Source organism: Notothenia coriiceps, unplaced genomic scaffold, assembly GCF_000735185.1.
Source record: "Notothenia coriiceps isolate Sejong01 unplaced genomic scaffold, NC01 NC01_scaffold00030522, whole genome shotgun sequence".
In the NCBI taxonomy this organism is placed as follows: Eukaryota; Metazoa; Chordata; class Actinopteri; order Perciformes; family Nototheniidae; genus Notothenia; species Notothenia coriiceps.
The window spans coordinates 1-20,373 of record NW_011363223.1 but is presented as its reverse complement, the minus strand read 5'-3'; the positions used below and the strand labels follow the sequence as shown (position 1 = coordinate 20,373).

General features: G+C 40.1%; 2 protein-coding genes across 2 annotated transcripts; both read right to left on the bottom strand.

Moving 5' to 3' along the window:
* Nucleotides 1-3,697: 3,697 nt before the first annotated feature.
* adrb1 (adrenoceptor beta 1) lies at nt 3,698-5,864 on the bottom strand. The gene has a single exon (XM_010787510.1). It carries the CDS (start codon nt 5,709-5,711, stop codon nt 4,533-4,535), a length of 1,179 nt encoding a protein of 392 aa, XP_010785812.1. The 5' UTR covers nt 5,712-5,864; the 3' UTR covers nt 3,698-4,532.
* Nucleotides 5,865-9,941: 4,077 nt separating this feature from the next.
* LOC104959603 (NHL repeat-containing protein 2-like) lies at nt 9,942-18,986 on the bottom strand (the record flags this gene model as incomplete). The annotated part of the gene is made up of 6 exons (XM_010787512.1): nt 9,942-11,898; nt 14,165-14,369; nt 14,533-14,742; nt 14,898-15,020; nt 18,218-18,449; nt 18,893-18,986. Coding segments are annotated over 6 exons (1,127 nt in total), but the record flags the coding sequence as incomplete, so codon positions are not given.
* Between the last annotated feature and the right edge of the window lie 1,387 nt (nt 18,987-20,373).

The window sequence follows — 20,373 nt, the reverse complement described above, 5'->3', positions numbered from 1 at the left end:
GCAATGGGAGTGAGGGGGGAAGGGGGATGTCCGGTGCCTTGCTCAAGGGCACCACGGCAGGGCAGGAGGTGAACTGGGACCTCTCCAAGTAGAAGTCCACACTCCAAATGTAGGTCTGGTCGGGGACTTGAACCGGCGACCCTACGGCTCACAGTTCAAGCCCCTACCGACTGCCATAGATTTAGTCCCTAATTTTGCTCTAAAAGTTCACCAGATTGATGCATTTAACTTCAACATTTAAAAATCTTCCCGGGGGAGCTTGCCCCCGGATCCCCCTAGAGGAGGAGGTCCACCACCTGCCCACACCCCCTGTTTAATGGTCTCACCCACATTGAGGATGCTTCCTACGCCCATGTTTTATTCCATGTGTCAAGTCAGGCAAATTGGGTCAAAATGTTATTGCATCAATGATCTTTTAACATTAAAATCACTAAATATATGCTGTAACTATTTTGCTCTAGGCAACTCAAGGGCTCAGGTAATGTGATTACTATATGAATAATGGTCCAAAATAACATTAAATGCATAGGGTTTTTTGTTAAGTAACATACTTTCGTCGCCGGCCGGCCGATACATGCCGCGCATTAAGTGGGCCTGTCTGTCAATTAATCCCCGGGCCACTTTTTCCCCCCAGTCCGCCCCTGAATCCAACCAATGAGGCATAGTGTCTTAGCATCAGTATCACAATAACATTTGGGAAAAGACAAGATAACGTATTCACAATGTATTTAATTCTCGTAGACGATAATTATGTTTGTGTTGGTCTTAATTAAGTACAGATGGCTAGAGGCGTTAATTGGCGGAGAAAATGTTCATGATTTTGACGAGAGGAGCTTCATTCCATAGATTACTGAATGAACAACCCAGTCTCATGGCATTTCGTGTTCACCAACACGATTTTTAATCTATTGATTTGTGTTCTATTGAGTAAGAACATGTTTTTATGGACGACACAGCTTCCGGTCTTCCTATAACACGTAATGCCATGAGACTATACATTGCTTTTAAAATCGTGCTGTGCAACACGAAAAAAAGAGGAAAATCGTGTTGGTGAACACGAATCAATAGATTAAAAATCGTGTTGGTGAACACAAAATGCCATGATACTGGGTTGAGAAAGCTCACAACTGTTGCCTGAGCAGATTAGAAACCTCCCGACACTCCTTTAAAGTATAAAAGCGATGTGGTGATTTGGGAGTTCATGCAAAATGTCTGACTTGATTCTGCTGTTAAATCATGTTCTATTCGGATTATCGGGAATATGGAAATATGTATGATTGCACCTTGAGTTGTATCTAGTCTTGTATAATGTCCATTGACAATGCATATCTTTGACAACGCTTCAGCAGGACCAAATTCAATACACCTATGAACAATCTTATATTTTAGTCACATATTTGCTGTCTAACAACTAACAATTAGATGATACCACTCTCACATACTGTATGTGCCATAATTATGAAGCTGGAGCCAGCAGTCAGTTAACTAAGCAACGGTAAATAGCTAGCAAAAATCTAACAAAATCTTTTTCTTGGCAATTGCAAGAGTCTCCGCTGCTTGCTGGCAATGACTCCCAGCCAAGAGATAGTTGGTCACAAAACCCGCCTCCACCGCCACTATGTTTTATATGGAATAAGCAGAAGAGATATACAACATGTTTATCAGTGAGCTTTATGAAGCTGGCATACGGACTAAAATGCTAATTTACAGACCTAGGTTAGCTGGTAGCCCCAGATTCCAGTCTTTATGCTAAGCTAAGCTAACTGGATGCTGTGGCTACATTTTTAGATAGTGTAGTGTTATCAGTCTTCTCACCAAACTCTTGGCAACAAAAGCATATGAGTGTACTTAGCAACATGTCCAACTATTGCTGTACATTTGGGCTTTTAATGGGGCACATGATTGCACCTTGACCACATCAAAAAATAGTTTTACAATAATCCAGAAGATTCCAGCCATGGGACTTGGTCTGTACATCCACACTGTCAAAGGCAATTTGCAAAATAATATAGTAGAATATGATGTAAATATATATACATAAACATTTATATGTAACTAATTTGAGGGTTTTTACCCAGTTATAGAGGCATAGTTGATCGACAATAATCCAGTAAAACACACCAGAGGTATATCACTAACCAGTGACATTTCTGTTATCCAACATGTGCCCGCAGTTACTGCTGTGGTGACAGTGATATCAGTTCATCTCCTTTGACTTGGAGCAGCCAAAATGTGCACTGATACTCATGCAATTTGGGACAATTATTCTTAAAGCTGCTGATTAGCTCCTCCATCTGTGAGCTCACTGCTAATCTGAGCGAACACATACTTCCTGCCAAGCAAACACTGCTTAATAATGAAGTGGGACTTTGCCAAGGGCCATCAATGATTTTGGCTGGTCCGCTGTTGTTTTCTTTTGTTTTTTTTCACACACATTAGACCCAGCCAATTATATCTAAACAATGTTCATTAACCAAAACGGCTGAGCTAAACTCCATTCAGGTTTTGTGGTCTAATTGAAATGTACAACTATTGGCTCTTCTGGGAAAGCATCATGCTAATGTGTTGTAGAGAGGTTCAGCTTAAGGGGTGATTTATATCCCAGTAAAAGCAATCATTCTTGTAAGAGTCACTTCATAACGCCAGCTGTCACTAAAACACTTTTCTATATTCTTTCAGAGTGATGTAAATAATACAACAGCATAGGCCTACTCATTGAGCTCCATAACTGTATACAGCTGAGAGTAAAGAAAACACAAACCATTTCGGCCTATTTGGCACAAATGAATAATATTACACATAAGTATGTAAATATGTTTCAGAAAATAATGATGTATGATACACCTGCAGTGAGACCTATTCTGTTCAATCTGTGAAAAGAGTGCAATAAAATAACTCTGATGACATGATTACTGTTAGTTTTTCATATTTTGGGCTTGAGAGTTAAAAGAAAATGTATAAAACATGCTCTTCAAATTGGAGATGTGGGCTCAGGACCCAGGGAGGGTCTGATGAAAAGTGCTTTCCAGTTGCATCATTTTGCATCAATTGGAAATGTAGGATCACGTGTTTTGGGCACACCAACCACACACCCACACCAGTTAATAAAAGTCATGCTTGGCCTAAGCTGCACACGTTTTAAAAAAAAATTGGGGGGGAAATCTGTCCCTTTTGAGTCCCTTCTAAGACAAGTGCAATGCTGCATTGCAGGAGTACATCTTAAAAGTTTTAAAATGTAGAAAATCACACAATTCTTTGCACTTTATGACAAAATCTAAATGCATTTTGGAAAAGGTACTTAAATGTAACATGCAACATTTTCCTCCCAATAGTCAAAGTAATAGTAATTTGAATTTGAAATAGCAAAGCTTTAACCCTATAGTTGAAATATATAATTATTTTTGTCAGCTCAATCCAACCATACAGTTGCCTGTGTGCAGATGTGCTATGTCTGATTGACCCTTGACCTGGGCTCAGCTGTTCGGAAAAAAAAGATTAACCATGTAAACAAAACCATATGACTGAGCATAAATGTGTATGACCCTTTATATATACAGTCTATGCCGGTATAACCCCATTGTTTAAAAATCAGATTTCCTTGCTTATCTCTCTCCACAGAGGCCAATCAGATTTCAGATGCTCACAGCAGGTCCAACCATTAATAGAATGACATTCCAAAAAGAATCACAAACAGTAATTAACAATGAAACGTCCTTTTATTTCACAGGAGTCAACACACAAACCTCACAACAGCATGTAAAGCTTAAATGAGAAAGACAATGGAAGAGGCTAAAATTCCTCACTCCAGTACTAAACACCACATAGGCCTACTACAATATGTACAAAGGGCGTGGGAATCAGACCCATTCTCTTGCTGATTGTAAAAGGTATCGCAGAATAAATACATAATTTACATAAATGTTTAATATAAACAAATACATGTCGTACAAATTGCACTTGCCGACAGCAGTGAGGTAAAAACACATTGTGAGCACGACATGACTACAGTACAGCCACTCCAACAAATACCTCTCTCCTGTCCAACGCTTTTAAATAAAAAACATTTCATCATTACAGTGGGTCATTTTAAGAATACATTGTGACCGATCACGAACATGGGGTTAACGTAAACGATAAATGCACTCCCCCTTATATATTATATATTATCATCAATATCGTTGAACTGTTGATCCAATAAAATAAGAAGGAAATCAGGAATAAACCACAGCGTACGTGCGCTCTTTGAAATAAGTGGCAATTCACTTTATGTTGTATGGCAAAGTGCATTATGGTTCACCAGAGCCACCTGGTGATATTTTTTAAACAAACCGTCCTGCGCAGCTTGGAAATAACATTGGACCTGGTGCCTCTTTTAAAATATGGCTTTCAAATTCTGGAGATTTCGAATGCTCTGATCTCTTGCGCACACCTTTCCAAAAAAAAAAAAAACCCATTTCAAAATGATCCAGCGTCTGCTTTCGCCTCCATAATTTCCCGGGCTGTTGTAATCCACAAAGGTTTAATGTGTTCCTTCACAGCTGTGATTCAGAGTGAGACAGCTTTGCCGTCCCCACCAGGCTGCTGTCACTGTTGTCCAAGACTGCGCAATCCGTCCACAGCCCCAGCGTTCCGGGCTCCAGAGCTGTGACGAAGACCCCGGAGCACCGGGACAGGTCGCAGGAGCTGATGTGCAGCCTGCGGTCGGCTTGCCTCGGGCAGCACAGCAGCCTCTTGAAAGCCTTCCTGAAGTCCGGGCTACGGCAGTAAATAATGGGGTTAAACGCTGAGTTCGCGTACCCAAGCCAGTTTAAGAACACGAAAAGGTCTTTGTCCACCACCTCTGCGCAAAACACCCGCACCACGTTGACTATAAAGAAGGGCAGCCAGCACAGGGTGAACGTCCCCATGATGATGCCCAGCGTTTTGAGCGCCTTCTGCTCCCTGAGCGCTAGGATTTTAGACGGCCTCTTCTTGCACTTAGAAGTCAGTCCGGTTAAGGTGTTGTGAAACCTGCCCTCACACTTGTCAATCTTCCTCAGTTGCTTCTGCGCCTCTCTATACACGCGCGCGTAAACAAAAATCATAACAAGCAGGGGAATGTAAAAAGATATGACAGATGAGGAGATGGCATATGCCCTGTTGGTGACAAAGTCGCAACATTCAGGGTCCTCGTAGCAGGCAGTGTCCACACTGTCCCGGGACCAGTGCATCAGGATGGGGAGGAAAGACACCAGCGCAGAGATGGCCCACACAACGCACACCATCGTTTTGGCCCGAGCTTTGGTTAACAAGCTTTGGTAGCGGAATGGAGAGGTGATGGCCACGTACCTGTCTATGGCGATAACGCACAAAGTCTCGATACTGGCCGTGACGCACAGGACATCCACGGAAATCCAAAACTCGCAGAAAAAGGAGCCGTACATCCAGGAGCCGCGCACCTCCAGCGCGGCGCCAAATGGCACCACCAGCAGCCCCATGATGAGGTCCGCACTGGCCAGGGATACGATGAAGACATTGGTGAGGGTCTGCAGCCTCTGCGTTTTGGCTATGGCCACGATAACCAAGATGTTCCCAAACACGATAGACACGACAATCAGACCCATTAATAGGCTCATCCCTGCCATCCACTCCTCGGACGCGGCCGCAGCGGAGCCCGGTGCGTCCGAGGCATTCTGGAGGTTCACCTGCGAGGACGCGCCGCCGTCCCCCATGACGGGCTGCTGCGCTGTGTGCGGGACCAGATCCAGTTCATCCAGGCAGTCGTTTCTACTTTTTCGCCGTCGCACGAGCCACAGCTCCTCTCCGGTCGCGAGCCAATTCCATCTGGAGGTCCTATCTCACCCTCAGCTTACGCGAGCTGCTGCACTGGCCCGGCACATCGAAGCAGGCGGTGACATCACTGCTCCTCAGGACCAATCAAAGCAGCTCAGAGGAGAAATTGTCAAAACAATAAAGTGGAGGGAGCAAACAACACCTGAACCTCAACAATTATTCATTCAGCGTCACCTTTGTGTCATGTTTTTATAATGTACTACATTGAAAAGCAACACTTTCATTCAGGAAGAGGAGGACATTTATGGCAAGAGTTGTAACAACATCCTGAATCTGATATTTGTCAAAGAGTCTGCCTGTCTTTGGGAACATGACAAGCCAAACATGGAGATTCAAAATCCACCAGGATAACTTTATGGATTTCACTGGTTTCATCGCTTGCCATCACAAACAAGATTTGTTTTTCTACTTGTTCACTTCATATTTTTATCACAAAGAATACATTCCACAGTTATGTGGTCAGGCCCCACCACAGATCTGCTCTGTATGAAACTCCCTAACAATGAGCCAAGGGTTAAGACAATCGGGGACAAACCAGGGCCAGGTTCATTAAAATATGTGTTAAACATATTAAGGTTGTTCAATATTTACAAGATAAGTTCAAGGTTGATTTATCCTACAACCAGCAGAACAAAGCAGCAATTTAGGCTGAGGAACATAAGGCAGACATGTTATACAGTTGAAACAATGTAACACAAAGATAAAATAACTGAAAAACAACATAAGAAACTACAGAGGAGAAAAAAATAAAAGATTTAGAGAAGTGATTGAAAAGTTGAGTGTGCTGATTTGGCCAAATGGAGCTCCTCCTGCTTGGATACTTTTAAAGATCTAACTCGTTCTGGCTCTCCAATTGTAACCCCCCCCCTTTTTAATGTTCTTGCAGGAAGGAAAAAGACAGCGGCATCTATTGTGCACATTACCTGCTTTTGAAGACAGCCTTTCTTAGTCTACAGTTTAATGACAAGACTTTCAACACACAAGGACGGATGACCCGTTAAGTGGAAGAACTTGCATCGCCTCGTGACACACATACCACAAACAAAGATGGGCGACACAGTGCTTCTTGTCCTTGTGTGTGTGTGTGCTGAATATCATGAACCTGACGACCCAGAGCCAGAGGCTGTGACACAAGCTGACACAAGCTGACAAAAAGCTCATCTCAGAGTGAGAGCCACAAAGAAATGTCTGGTAACATGAGAGCATCAGAATAATATATTGAATATTATCAACAAATAGATTATGATATATTATTTTTGGATAATATTATATAGAAATTCATTGGTGAATTCACAAGCTAGCAGTATCTAACTGTGTTTTATAGCTCTACTCTAACCAGCTCTAACATTGAAGTGGTGTACAGATATTATTGGAAATTGGTAATTGTACATCATTTTACTTTAATTGAATGTGTATCTTTGCAGGACTTTTACTTGTAACAGGGTATTTCTAGAATGTGGTATTACTGCTTTTAGTCATGTAAAATATTTGACTACCAGGCTTTTCTTACCGAGATAGGAGAAAGCTAAAACCTATTCATCAGACTTCTAGGGGTTCCTAAGAAATGCAGTTCTTAAAAAATAGGAAGGACAGCTCAGTCCCATTTCAGAAACTGGCTGTTATTTTTGGTACAATATGGACTGCGTGGCAACCATGCCAATCTAGCTCCATTTGGGGCAAGAGTCGATTTTTCACGAGTAATGGTCTGTTTAAGAGGCTACATTTATATTTGTTTTTCAGAACTTACATTTTTCGTGCAACTGCTCCCTCACTTTAGCGAGAATAAGCTGAGCAAAGTGCTCTCCACGCACTGAGCAGCTCCTAACTCCCACATATCTTTGTGTAGGTCTTGCATGCCACCATAAAGAGCGGTAGAACAGTAGGTTAAACTTGATTTCGCAGCTTGACCTCAACACCTGCACAGAGCCAAAGGTCAAAGGTGATTACATCATCTGAAATGATGCCTTCCTGTTTGGAGTTTCTGAGCAGAGGTCAATACAGGTAAACATTTTCAGCAGCTCTATTCATCATAAATCACTTGTCACAAAAGCTATAAATATGGTAATATCTTATCTCTTACAAAGATATGATCTTAATGGAGCTCACTCAGCCACAGCGAAAAGCGAACACATGACTCGGCAATTAAAACTCGTTTAGAAACTGTGATTTTCCTCTTCAGCAAACATCATGGTTTTAACTTCTAAACAAACACCCTGTAACTTACATTTCATAGCTCCAGCCACCTTCAATCAGCATCTTTTTATTTTATTTTTTACACAACACCTTTTAAGAGGTCAGCAACAATCAACCAGTGTCAGCTTCATGCATCATATGAGGGTCATAAGAGTAACATGCCCTGAGGAAAGCTTTTCTAAAAGCTATTTTTTGTGCTGTTAAAAGAAGCTGCGTGCAGACGGAGGCTTTTATCTGATCACCCAGAAACAGAATCCCCGTGGCTAAATTAAGGGGTTTGCATCCTTCTAAATGAATATCAATCTGTTATATCACCAAATAGGTTGTCGTTTGCAAAGCTCCTGATGGCAGACCCATGACCTTTGAAAATCTCCCTTTTTTTATCACTGTGCCACATGTTAATTGAGTGTGTGTGTGTGTGTGTGTGTGTGTGTGTGTGTGTGTGTGTGTGTGTGTGTGTGGCCTCTGGCAGTGAAGACGGCGGCTCAATCTCACAGGGTTAATGATGCCGCCAGAACGACAGCGAGGGAAGCAGCTGTGGTTGGGGGCGGGGGGCAAATGGATAGAAAAAAGATTAAATAAGAGAGAGACCTGATAATATCTCCTGTTGTGCTTCTCTGTCTTTGTTATGAATTTTAAAGTGATTATCTCATCCGCTGCCAGACTGATCCTATCAAAGTAATCACATGTTTAAAAACAGATTCATCCATACGACTTGTTAAAATTGCGTTAAATGCACGACTACTCTGGACAACTTCATAATAGACTCTTTAACACTAATGAATGGTTGGACATGCAGTACGCTGTGTTATCATGTTTACCTTATCAGAAATGTAAGTCTTTGAGGTTTTATAGTAACTTGTTTGACAATAACTGATGCCGTTGCCATGTCAGTTTGCTAATCTAATGTTTAGCAGACACTGTCAAATTGATGTGTGGTTTTTGCAAAGTTCTACAGCCTTATGTATATGTAAAAAGGATATGAAACAACTACAATAAGCACATGTTCACAAAATAAAGATATATTTTATTAGCATTTTAATATACATTTCAATCTTTGGTAGAAAGGTATAATATTTAGGCTGAGTGCCACAGACAGTTGGTGAAAGTGTTTTTGTCTTTTCACATGTGAACAGAAGGAACATTGTGGGCCTTGTCTGTGAAATGTATTGTCCTCCATCACCTCAAGAGTGCTGATTGATCGTTGATGACTCCTCCTATCCTGGGACACTTTTGTTCTGTGGGTAATCCACTAGAACCTGACACAATATAAGGTGACACTAGTAATTTATTTTGTCCCCTGCACCACTCAGACTAGTGGTAATGTGTGTCGTCTCTGGGAAAAGAAAAACATTACTCTAGAAATCTCAGCCGTTTCTTTTCTGTAATTGTATTTTGGCAATCCTAGCGAGGAAATGCCGTACATTCAATTCATTTTGTATTTAATGGAGTGTAAAACAAAACACAACGTTCCTGCATTCAGGCTGTAATGTTTAAATAAAGCTATACGTAGTAATAGCAGGCATTACTCATTACTAATCTAAAAAAGGGAGAATGTGCTGCTTCTGGAGGAAAAAACAAGACAAATGTGAGGTATTTGCCATATTTTGTAAACAGGAAGTCTCTCTCTCCTGAGGTTGCGACCATTTAGGAGTGACCGAGCTCATTAGTGAAGCTTTTGATCCTATCTCACATAGCAGAGCTGCTTTCAATATAAATGTTGTCATGCTATGTGACCAGATACTGAGACTGATACTCATTACTCAAACGCTTGAAATATCTGACATGACAATAATTTGTATGGAATTGCAGCAACATAATGAGTTTACTCTCAAAGTGCAGCATTAAGAGAATAGAAGGAATCAAGGGAGGGTTTGAAAACAATATCAAGAAACTCAATGCCCACAAGCAGCTAGTCAAGCTCATTGTTGTTTATTAAAAAAACGCCATAGGGATAGAACAGCTGAGCTATAATCTTTCGCAGTTCATTAGAAATAAATATCTGGTGGGAATAAAACCTTTTCCCATTAAAGAGGTGGGTTTTTATTGCTTTTGATACAGTTTAGATTATCTCATTCACACCGTCCTTTCAGTAACCAGCTTTTTTGCAAGGCACTTCCAAACCAAATAAAAACATTCCTACAATGACAATTATGTTGTGAGACATGATGACAGAAATGCTCAACCAAGCACTCTCAGACCCTCTTCTGACAACAGCTCATAAATTAGAAAACCAGTAAGGGAAAATGATTATGTTACTGTACGCTACACAACAGAAAGCACAGTGTGTTACGGTAAAGCATACTTCTCTTTCTTGTTGCGTTCCCTTTTAAGGAGGGGATATGAAGCGGATAAATGCTTGTTAGAGAGATTTTAAGATGTTTTTCTTAATTCAATATCCTTCAAAGTGCAGAAGCAGCAGTTACTCGGTGTCATAAGTTCACCAGTTATCAAAAACAGGCACTTTTCTTTCTTAGATAACTTAAGCAAAAGGGCTCCTTGTGTTGTGTGAATAATAGCAATAATAAGTATAATCAGTCATACATGGAGAGGAGACAGGAAAAAGCTTTAACATACATGTGTGAACTTTGTAAAGTAAAAATGAATGGTCTGTCTTCAGTGACATTCAGTAGATGAATGTTTACGCAAGATGTATTAGAGCGCCTGAAGGCACCATCAAGCTGACTAAAGCAACCACACACAGACATGGCAATATATTATTCAATTAGAAATAGCAGAAACTTGTTTAATACCCTGAAGTTTCAAATATATTAATGATGGTATTTACTTGAGTCCCTGCAAGTTATTTTATCACCCTCAAAAGATCTTTATTTTTTCCCCCTTTGTTATAACTCATTAGCATTCAAAAGCAGAATGAGAAACTACTTTGGAATTATGAATGGACTAAAAGAAAAAGCTCCTTTAATGTTTGTGAGAATTTATGTTTTATGTTTGAACAGAAGGCATTTAATTTGTATTTGCCAGAATTTGTGCTTACAATTATTTGGAATGTAAACCGTGTACTCTTTGAATTTCACATCTGGTGGATCAGGTGAAAATATCAAGCTAATTACAGGCTTCTTCTTTGCTATGTTAGGAAGTATTTTGAATCCTCCATCATTAAATGTTAATCTTTTTTTATGTCTAGACACCACTGACACCATCATCAGCTGATTAAATATTCTTAATACGTTGCAAGTTAAATCCACAGGATATATTTTACTCTCTGCATTAATGTAGCCCTGTGACAGTGTTTTATATAAAATAGAAAATGTTGGCAGTTTTCTTACAGAAGCCTAGTACAGCCTGTCCTTGTAGGAATTTTTGCATAAATAAACCATCATATAAACATAATTATTCAGGCAGCAGTTGTATTTGCTGTCCTTTATAACATGCCTGGGGGTGTAACTATTTGCATTCCTACCAATAACTGTCACTCACAGCACTGATGCATTATGTTTCTTAGAGGGGGCTCCGGAGTAGTTTCAATTGAAATTCCGATGAAAATAAGGTTTGTATCACATTCTTAAAAAAAGTGACATTCATTGTTTTCTTCTAGAAAAAATGAACTCAAAAAGGGTGTTGGGCTGGATAAAACATGTAAGAGATTTTAGAAAACATGAGCCAACGCCACAGTGATTTCCTCCTCTTTGGGATCGGCACTTATTTGAAGGGGCTGGGTGAAGCAGGCTGCTTTCATCATACAAGTTGTACCTGTCTCCATGCAGTAGAACACCCAAACGCTCAGAGTGAGGTTAGGGTGGCTGCTCAAGTCCTTTATAACTGCTGGAAGTTTGGTTGAGATGGAGAGCGGCTTCGACAGATCCATGATGTCACCGGTGACCACAGGTTCGTCTAGCAGCCACTCGTTACCTGGGAAAACAGGAAGGACACTTTTGTAATCCTAATGCTCTCATGGGGACAAAACCAACAGTCTGATGCAATCAAGCTCATCAAGTAACGGATAAAGTGTCCACAACACTAGGCTAGTTGTCTTTAGCTTAAAGCTAACATCTTTATGCTAATATTAAGCAAGTATTATGCCAACATTTGAGCAAATATGAACTTATTAGCACTAGAAGAAATCAAAAGTATTGGATAAAGTTAGATGTTAAACTGATTGCGCACCACAGTCATTAGGATACATCCTCTGGGGACCATGAATATCATTAAATAATACGCAATATGATATATGTCCGTGTTTACCAAAACGGTAGACCAAATGACAATGAAGGTCGAAAAAACTATTCTTATTTTCACAATGTTCCATGTTCTTAAATGTATGGTTGACTGGGCAAGGTGCACATCGTGTACTTGAGAGTCTCCAGACTGAGCACAAATGGATTCTTTTACAAGATCGCCCTCACAAAAGCCAACTGAATCAGTGAGGGAGAGGACATACATTTACTGAAACACAGGCTTTATTTTTAGCATCAGAACACACATCTGAAGAGACATGCCGACTGAATGATGAATGAAAGTTGAAAAGGGAATGCTCGAACTCGGACTGTGAGAAAATATTATGCCAGAGAAACCGTCAAATCCATGCCAGTGGTGATTAATGAAGCTGATGCCTAACATAAGGTCCCAGGGTAGCTATTTCTAAAAAGCCACTAAAAAACAATTTAAATCCGCCGTGCACTTCCAACTTGATCCATTAAAATTCCTGCCACCGCTCTGATCTGATCGACGTAAGTCTAGACCGGGCATAATCGGACAGCAGGGGGGGGGGGATCGAGTAACATAGCCTGGAAGCTAATTATGTGAAGCAAGGCATGTCGTCTTATCGAAATGTTCTAAAAATAACCCTCTGATATCGCTGACTGCATGCTGCGACGCTCACAATGATGGAAAATTGTTTCGCTTCAAACCTAATGAACAGACTATCACCGCTCACTAACATGATGTCTGCAAATCCCTTCAGCTTTAGACTACTGGCTGAATGTTGAAAAAAACCTTTTGAATAGTTTTAAGCTATAGAAATCAGATATTACATTTCCCATGCCATGCAAAACCTCACTTTGAGTCCCTGACTGATCTAAATATTCCTCCATCCTCCAACTAAGGACTTTTAATCCCAGGCGTGGGCCGGCAGAGTGAGAATGACTTTCTGTACAGTGAACACAACAGGAGGGTTAAGCATCATTCACTTCCAGCGTTTTCTGACAGAACCATGGATCACAGACCAAAATAAAGCAGAGAAGGAGAGGTTGAGAGGCTCCTATTCAGAACAGAGTTGTTAGAGCAGAGTTTGGGTTGCCATGACACGTGTAAAAACAACTTTTAAAAACAATTGCAAACAATAGCCGGGTCTTTGCTAAAAATGTATGACGCACTTTCATTAAAACAGCACATTTAAGTATGGAAATGGGATTTGTTGGTGTTCACTGTTATTTTCTTGCTAAATTCAAACCACTGCCCCTCAATATAACCTTTGCAGCAAGTCTTTTTCAAATCCAGCTGCCTTTGATGAATCGACTGCCTGATAAACCCCTCCCCTGAACAGTAGTCGTCCAATCATAGTTTAGCAACCTGGAACAGCAGGCTTTGAATTTCTCTGCATGTTGAAGCAGTGTGCTGTAGTAAAAGCCTGGACTCAGCATTAAAATAAATTGCATTCATTTGTCTGTGTCTTTACAAAACCAAAAACTCATATACGTACATACTCAACATAATATTCAAACGTTAGCATGTCAGGCTACAACAGTACCACTAAAGCCTCATCTGTAACTTCCCTTTATACTCTTCCTCTATAATCCAAGGCTTTCATGCTCTTTTATTTCCATGTCTTCTCCGTAGAAAGCCTCAGTGTTTTAGCGTGAGATCATGAATGAAGCCAGTAAATTCATTTTGAAAACCCTTTCTTCATCAGTCAGCTTTTTTAACCAACTCACAGAAATTATGTTTTAAACTAGCTGACAGCTGTGTCGATAATTGAGAGGAGTGCCTTTGTATATATGGATGAAATCAATAACCTATTGTTTCTAATGCGAGTAGTGTTGCATTCACTATGGACATTTGACAGGCGCAGCAGATGTAACAGAGTAAGGTCAAGTCGCCTTTAACGGATAAATGGAGAAGTACTTAAACGGGAATATACATTTGACATGCATGGCATTGGTAACAGCGATTGTCCTACCCTCAGCTGAGAGAGTCCAGCAGCTGGGGGCGTCCTCGGTGAGTTTGGTTCCTTCGGGAAGCGTCAGAGTGAGCGAAATGACGAGAGTCTGGCCAGCTGACACGACCACTGGTGGCATTTCCTTCCTGGCGGCCGATTTCGGCAGCGTAGGAGCTTTTGTAGGCTTTGAAGGTACTGAGTCAGTGCAGTCTGTAGAGATGGGGAACTGGACAGGAGAGACATTTGGGTGTTTCGATTAAAGAACAAAGAGAAAGTTATTGGCACTAGTGGAGCCCTTTCTCTGTAACCTTTTATCCAGACACCTCTAGCTTTAAGGGTGGATTAATCACACGCATGTGGACAAAATCAAAAGAGCTTTTCATACACACCAGTGAAACGGTCTTGGAGGACAGGTCCAGCACTTTGATTTGGTGGTTGTTGGTATCTGCCACATAGAGGATTTTGCCGTTGTCCCCCATGCAGATTCCTCCAGGTTCATTGAAGCAGGATGTGTTAAACTCGGGGCCCGCAGTATCTGCAGCCTCTCCAGTCCCTGCTAACGTGCTACACTGCTTTGTCTTTGGATCCACCACCTTGATCTAAACAAAAGGACACAGACACCAAAAGGTCAACATTGATGTTTCCTGTCTGGATCGAAAAGATTTGTCCATTCAACATCCCTGAAGGAAAGCATTACGACGACCAAAGCATGGGTCCAGCTTTGAACTACAGCCTTGTGACATGCAACAGTTACCTTGTGGTTGTAGGAGTCGGCCACATAGAGCAGGCTTTGTTCAGGAGACCAGGCCACACCGAGAGGATGCTGCAGCTTGGCGTCTACTCCTTTGCCGTCTAGATCCCCGAAAGCAAAAAGGTTCTGGTTCAGGAGAGATCAAAACAAAGATATGAAAACACAAAAAAACACCCAAACGGTAACTTGTGACCTGACGGTATGTGTAAATTCAACATTGGTCGAAGAACAAAGTGTCCTTTCTAATTTATTTAAAACCTTTTATGAAAAGAATAAAGAAGCCATTTAACCGTTGGGATAAAGAGCTTTCTTCTGAAAATTCAAGATGAATCCTTTAAAATAATTGTGTATTATTTCATTATTTTAAAAAGGTGTATAAATCATTCATACAGCAACAGATTCAAAATAGTAAATACTCCACATTTGTAAGAAATACCAGAATCATCTTTAACAAATGGCCGGATTAGTTAATATTCTTGAGTTGAGTAAAAACTGTCCTGTCGTCTTGTTTCAGGGATAAATGTCCTAAACAGATAAATGAATTACTTTGTGAAATAAACAGCTTTTGATTGATCTCAGCTGTATAAACAGAAGAATATCTGACTCTCCCTGAGGTCACTCAACAATGGCTGCTGAGAGGGAGATAGCAACCTAACTTGCTTTAGCACTTGCTTTCTTAACATTTATGAGAATTCAAGATATTTTCCTTTACTGTTTTGATTTGATAGAAAACAATGGCAGCTAAAAAGAAAACTGAATCTTAAGAGAAATGTGTTTGTTATGAAGTCAGCAGGAATGTGACCTCTGGGTCAGCTTGGGATGCAGCTGCTGGTGAAGGAAGTGTTCAAATTCAGACAGAAAAACTGGGAAAAGTACCGCTTGATAAGCACGGAAACACAACACGTTGCTCATACAAAGATTTCTACTGATCGAGACTTTGAGCTTATAAATGCATACAAATACAGGCATTGTAAACGCTTAGGCTATGAAAGGAAACACTGATAACAAAAACCAAAAATGTACATACAGATTTGATTGCTATACTATCATTATAAAATATGTTTCTTCCATCTGGCTCATTATGGCTTTGTAATGCAGCAAACACAGGTGGGTATAAAACAGAGGAGTTCTCTCAAGAGAAATCAAAAGAAAAGAGAAGTTCAGTTTCTAATTGATCCACAAACAAAGCTTTGAACCTGTCCCTGTTTGAAAGTCCAAATTGAACTTTTCAAAAATAGGAACATTGTATCCGGACTTTAACTCTCACAAAAGAGCTGCCGCTTCGAAAAACATTCTCCTCGCCTTCTGCTAAGCTGAACATTATGTCGAGATGATGAATGGGGTTAAGAGAGGATGTAAGCCCGCTCTTTACAGAAACACTGAATCGGACTGACTTGTCTAAAACCAGGTATTGTGCCGGTCTCCGCACTGAGGTGTTAAAAATCTCCTGTGAGCTGAAACTACGCTGGGGACACCTTGCCAAGCTGCAAAAGCAAGTGCAGCCAACACCTGCACTCTGTGGTCGTGTCATTTCAGAAAAACCTGCAAACTCATGAACACATTTTTCATTTATTCTTCATATTTTACCAGGGAAGTAACTTCATCATATTTACAATGGCATGTCTCCTGTATGTTGGTTAAATAGATTTTGCCCCTTTAACTTTGCTAAAATTAAATTTGATTTATTTGGTCGTTAAACTTGTACTGCCGGATTATATATATGGTTCTGTAAATGTGTCAGTTGGTTTTCAGGTGAACAAGCGAGCAAACACTTTTGTTCTTCCTCAAGTCCATGCCTTATTTAATGAAATCTTTCTCCTTCCAGACTTTATATTGAGCAACTGTAAACAAACGAAGTTAATTATTGTTTAGGACTGTCCAGTTAATTACTCCTGGGTCTCCAGGGTTACCACCAGGATCAGAGCTCTTGGGTCTTTCCAAGAATACACCGGTGTGTGACTGTTTCAAGCAACTTCAGGAGAACGGTGAGGAACGGAAAGTTCAAACCAAGAATCGTCTTGAGGCGTTGTTTCAGTTTTCTATCTTCTTAGAAATGGCCCTGAGTCCTTGTGCTTGCGTGGAAGTGATCCAAATCTTGGTGCAACCTTTTTTCTTCATAATTGCCAATGTAGTTTATTATTGTGAAGGTTAGAGTCATATTGTCATTTAAAGGTACAGCATGAGAGGTCATTTTGTTCTTGCAATCTGCTTTGGATTTCTTAACTAATGTGCATGGCATCCTCGAAGATATTATTAGATAGCTAATTACATTTTTACATAAATAGGAAGAAAACACTATGTAAAAGGTAATTTATGGACATTAAATTAACAAAAAAGGCAAACTTAATTTCAGCCACTTGGGGTTCATTTTGTCCTTGTCCTCTGTGGCTGGTTTGTATAAATGTATTATTCATAAACCACCGTAATATAAATCATGATGTAAACTAAAAAGGTATCTCGTAGAAAAGAGATAAGGTAGGAAAAAAGACCTTGTGATAAGAATAGAAAGGATTTAACAAATCACGAGGAATTGGTTAAAAGATAATAACTAAATTAAATCACAAGGGAAGAATGTTGTCAATTAATTGTGCTGGAATAGATAACCATGAGAATTAAGAACGAAGTCCATATCTTTGATGAAAGATGGGAAAAATGGGTAAATGATAGAACACAAAACATTTATAATGACCAGGTGGACAATTAATGTACGCATGAGTATTAATGTTGTACCCAATATGTGTAAACTATATCTAATAAATTAATATCAATGTGTTTTATTTCCCTTTCTTAACCTGATTTGTCAATTGTTATGTAGTTAATGTACTGTATGTATTTAAAAAAGGTAGGGTAGGTAAGAATGGAGAAACCAGCTCGAGTGCGCTTGAATTTGAAAGTACACAACTGGAAAAAATCTGCCCCTTCCTTCAGACTTCCTTACAGAGCCCCTCCTCCAACACACACGGACGTGCACATGACCAATGAGGGCACGAGATAAGTTTGTGCACAGATGGAAGACTGACAGGCAGGTGGGCCATCCAGTTATTTTAGCCGGGCAGGCTCAGATGATTGGACTAGCTTTTTACAGCGCCACGGCTTCCACAGATGAATTTTTTTTATGTATTTATTGTCAAAACACTTAATGTATTCATTGCCATCGGGATGTTAAGAGCATTCCATGGAATATAACAAAAAGTGTTTCTGAATTGAATAACCTACCCCACCTTTAAGTGCTAATTTGAATATGTATGCCTTGTAATGAAATACAAAATGTAAATAATAAATAATAAAAAATAAGAAATCATCAGCATCATGTTGACACCCACCAGTGGATCCCTCTCCCCCCCGACCAGCATCTTGACGGCTCCGTCCTTCAGGGCCAGCGTGCGGATGGAGGAGCTCTCACTGTCGGCCACGTACAGGCAGCTCCAGGGCTCCTCGGGGGCCGCAGCCAGGCCTGAAGGTTGGGCGAAGCCGGCCTTGTGCGGGTAAGAGTTGTTCCGGTTCTCCTCGCTGCCGCTGCCGGCCCACCGGACGCACGTCCCCGCCTTGGACTCACTGTTAACAACGTAACAAATGAAGAACATGATAAGCCACCTCAATATATTTTGCTGCAAAGGTTATATTTTGACATAACTACACTGTAGCTATGAACAAATGACAATAAAAGCCTTGAATCTATTTGGTTGTATTATACTGTGCGTATTTTTTTTGTAAATGTAAATATTTCTCTATATTTTATTGTTATAATCGTTTATTTTTTTTATAATCGCTTAACTTTTTGGTCCTTTCCTTACAATTTATCATCTTTGATTTTATTTATGTAAGCACCATATACACCAAGGGAAATTCCTCCTAACTGTGAAACTACTTGGCAATAAAACTGTTTCTGATTCTGATTCTGTTTTAATCTTTTGAATGAATGTTGTTTGCTTTTCTGAGAGGAGATTTATTAGTGGCTGCTGCCAGGCGGCCATGATGCTCATGCACCAGTCTCTCACCTTCCTTTTGGCAGTTTCCCATCATCCAGGAACAAAGCCCAGATCTGGTGGGTCCCTGCCATCGCTATCCACAGCACGTTATCCTCAGATCCGCCTACACATACACACAAAAATGTCAATGTCAGTGTAGCACTCCGATTCAGAAGGTGTAGGGTCCTCTTGATTTATCTATCCATACACATGGCGAATAAATCATGAATATGCAATGAGGGTTTGGAATGACTCTCAGAGGACAGTGTTAACTGGAGTTAAAAAGGTCCGATATCATACCCTCAGACCATGTGGTGATCATCCATCAAGCTGCACACAATGTGACCATGACTGATTACCTCTGGCTTACAGTCTGAGTGCAATGAGAATATAATTGGCTATAAAATATACAGAATTACGGCTTTAAATTCAAAGGACTATGATAAATATTTGAAAGAGCGTACTTCCGAAATGTAAACTGAATGTACAGTACACGCCACGGGCTGAACAAACGACTCTGTCGAAAGTACACAAGGTCACAAGGACATGCTTACATTGAACTACAACGGTCAGCTGATACAACACCACAGACTTAGAGAAGACACCTAATGGTTAACACATATTAACCTGAGGCTAGAAAGTTGTAAGATGTGCAGATGATTATCATTTTTAAGTAAATGTTAGTTTAAATCCCTTAGAATTTTTACTTTCTCCAATTGAAAGCTTTTTTTTCTGTTAATTGTTATAGAAGTCTTGATTTGTTACAATTTAAACTGCATTTTGAACAAATAAATACCTAAATAACAGAGGGTGTGGTGTGCTCCCAAAGTAAAGGGTGCAAGGAAGTTTATTCAAATTTTGGAATAAGATTCAACTTAATGACTCAAATATAAATAAAGCTTAAGTTGTGCATAATAACTTTCTCAACATTTCCTAATTATTCTAGCTTAGAGGACAAAACAATGCTGCTCAATAAGACAACCACATATACCGTCACCTTAGAGGTGTGTGTGTGTGTGTGTGTTGGAAGTCTGCTGGTCCGTCAGTTCTTTACTGACTGATTAGCCCTGAAGGCAACACAAGAAATGCACTTTCATTCAGAGACAAAAGGTCTGAGAGATTCAAAAGCTTTCTGCTTTGATGAAACAAAACAAAAAAACGATTAAGGAACAAACTCTGAACGCCCAAGGCAAAAACAACAAAGGCATTTAGGGACTGAGCTTGGATTTCGGAAAATGAAGTGGAGGTCTTAGATGACTTCATGATAATAGGAAAGAAATTGTCAGCTACTTTAAAGTTGTTTCCGACTTGAATAGTTTCAACTTATTATTGATTTCTCTCCCCAAAATGAGTCAGTCAAACCATCTAGATTTTACAAAAAGGTTTACAGAGTATCCCTCATGAATGAGATTCTATTGATTAAAACGTTATTCTAATAACTTAACTTGCCTTTTCGATTCTCCCTAAACAATTTATGCACTGATAAGTACACAATATCAATCAATTATGAA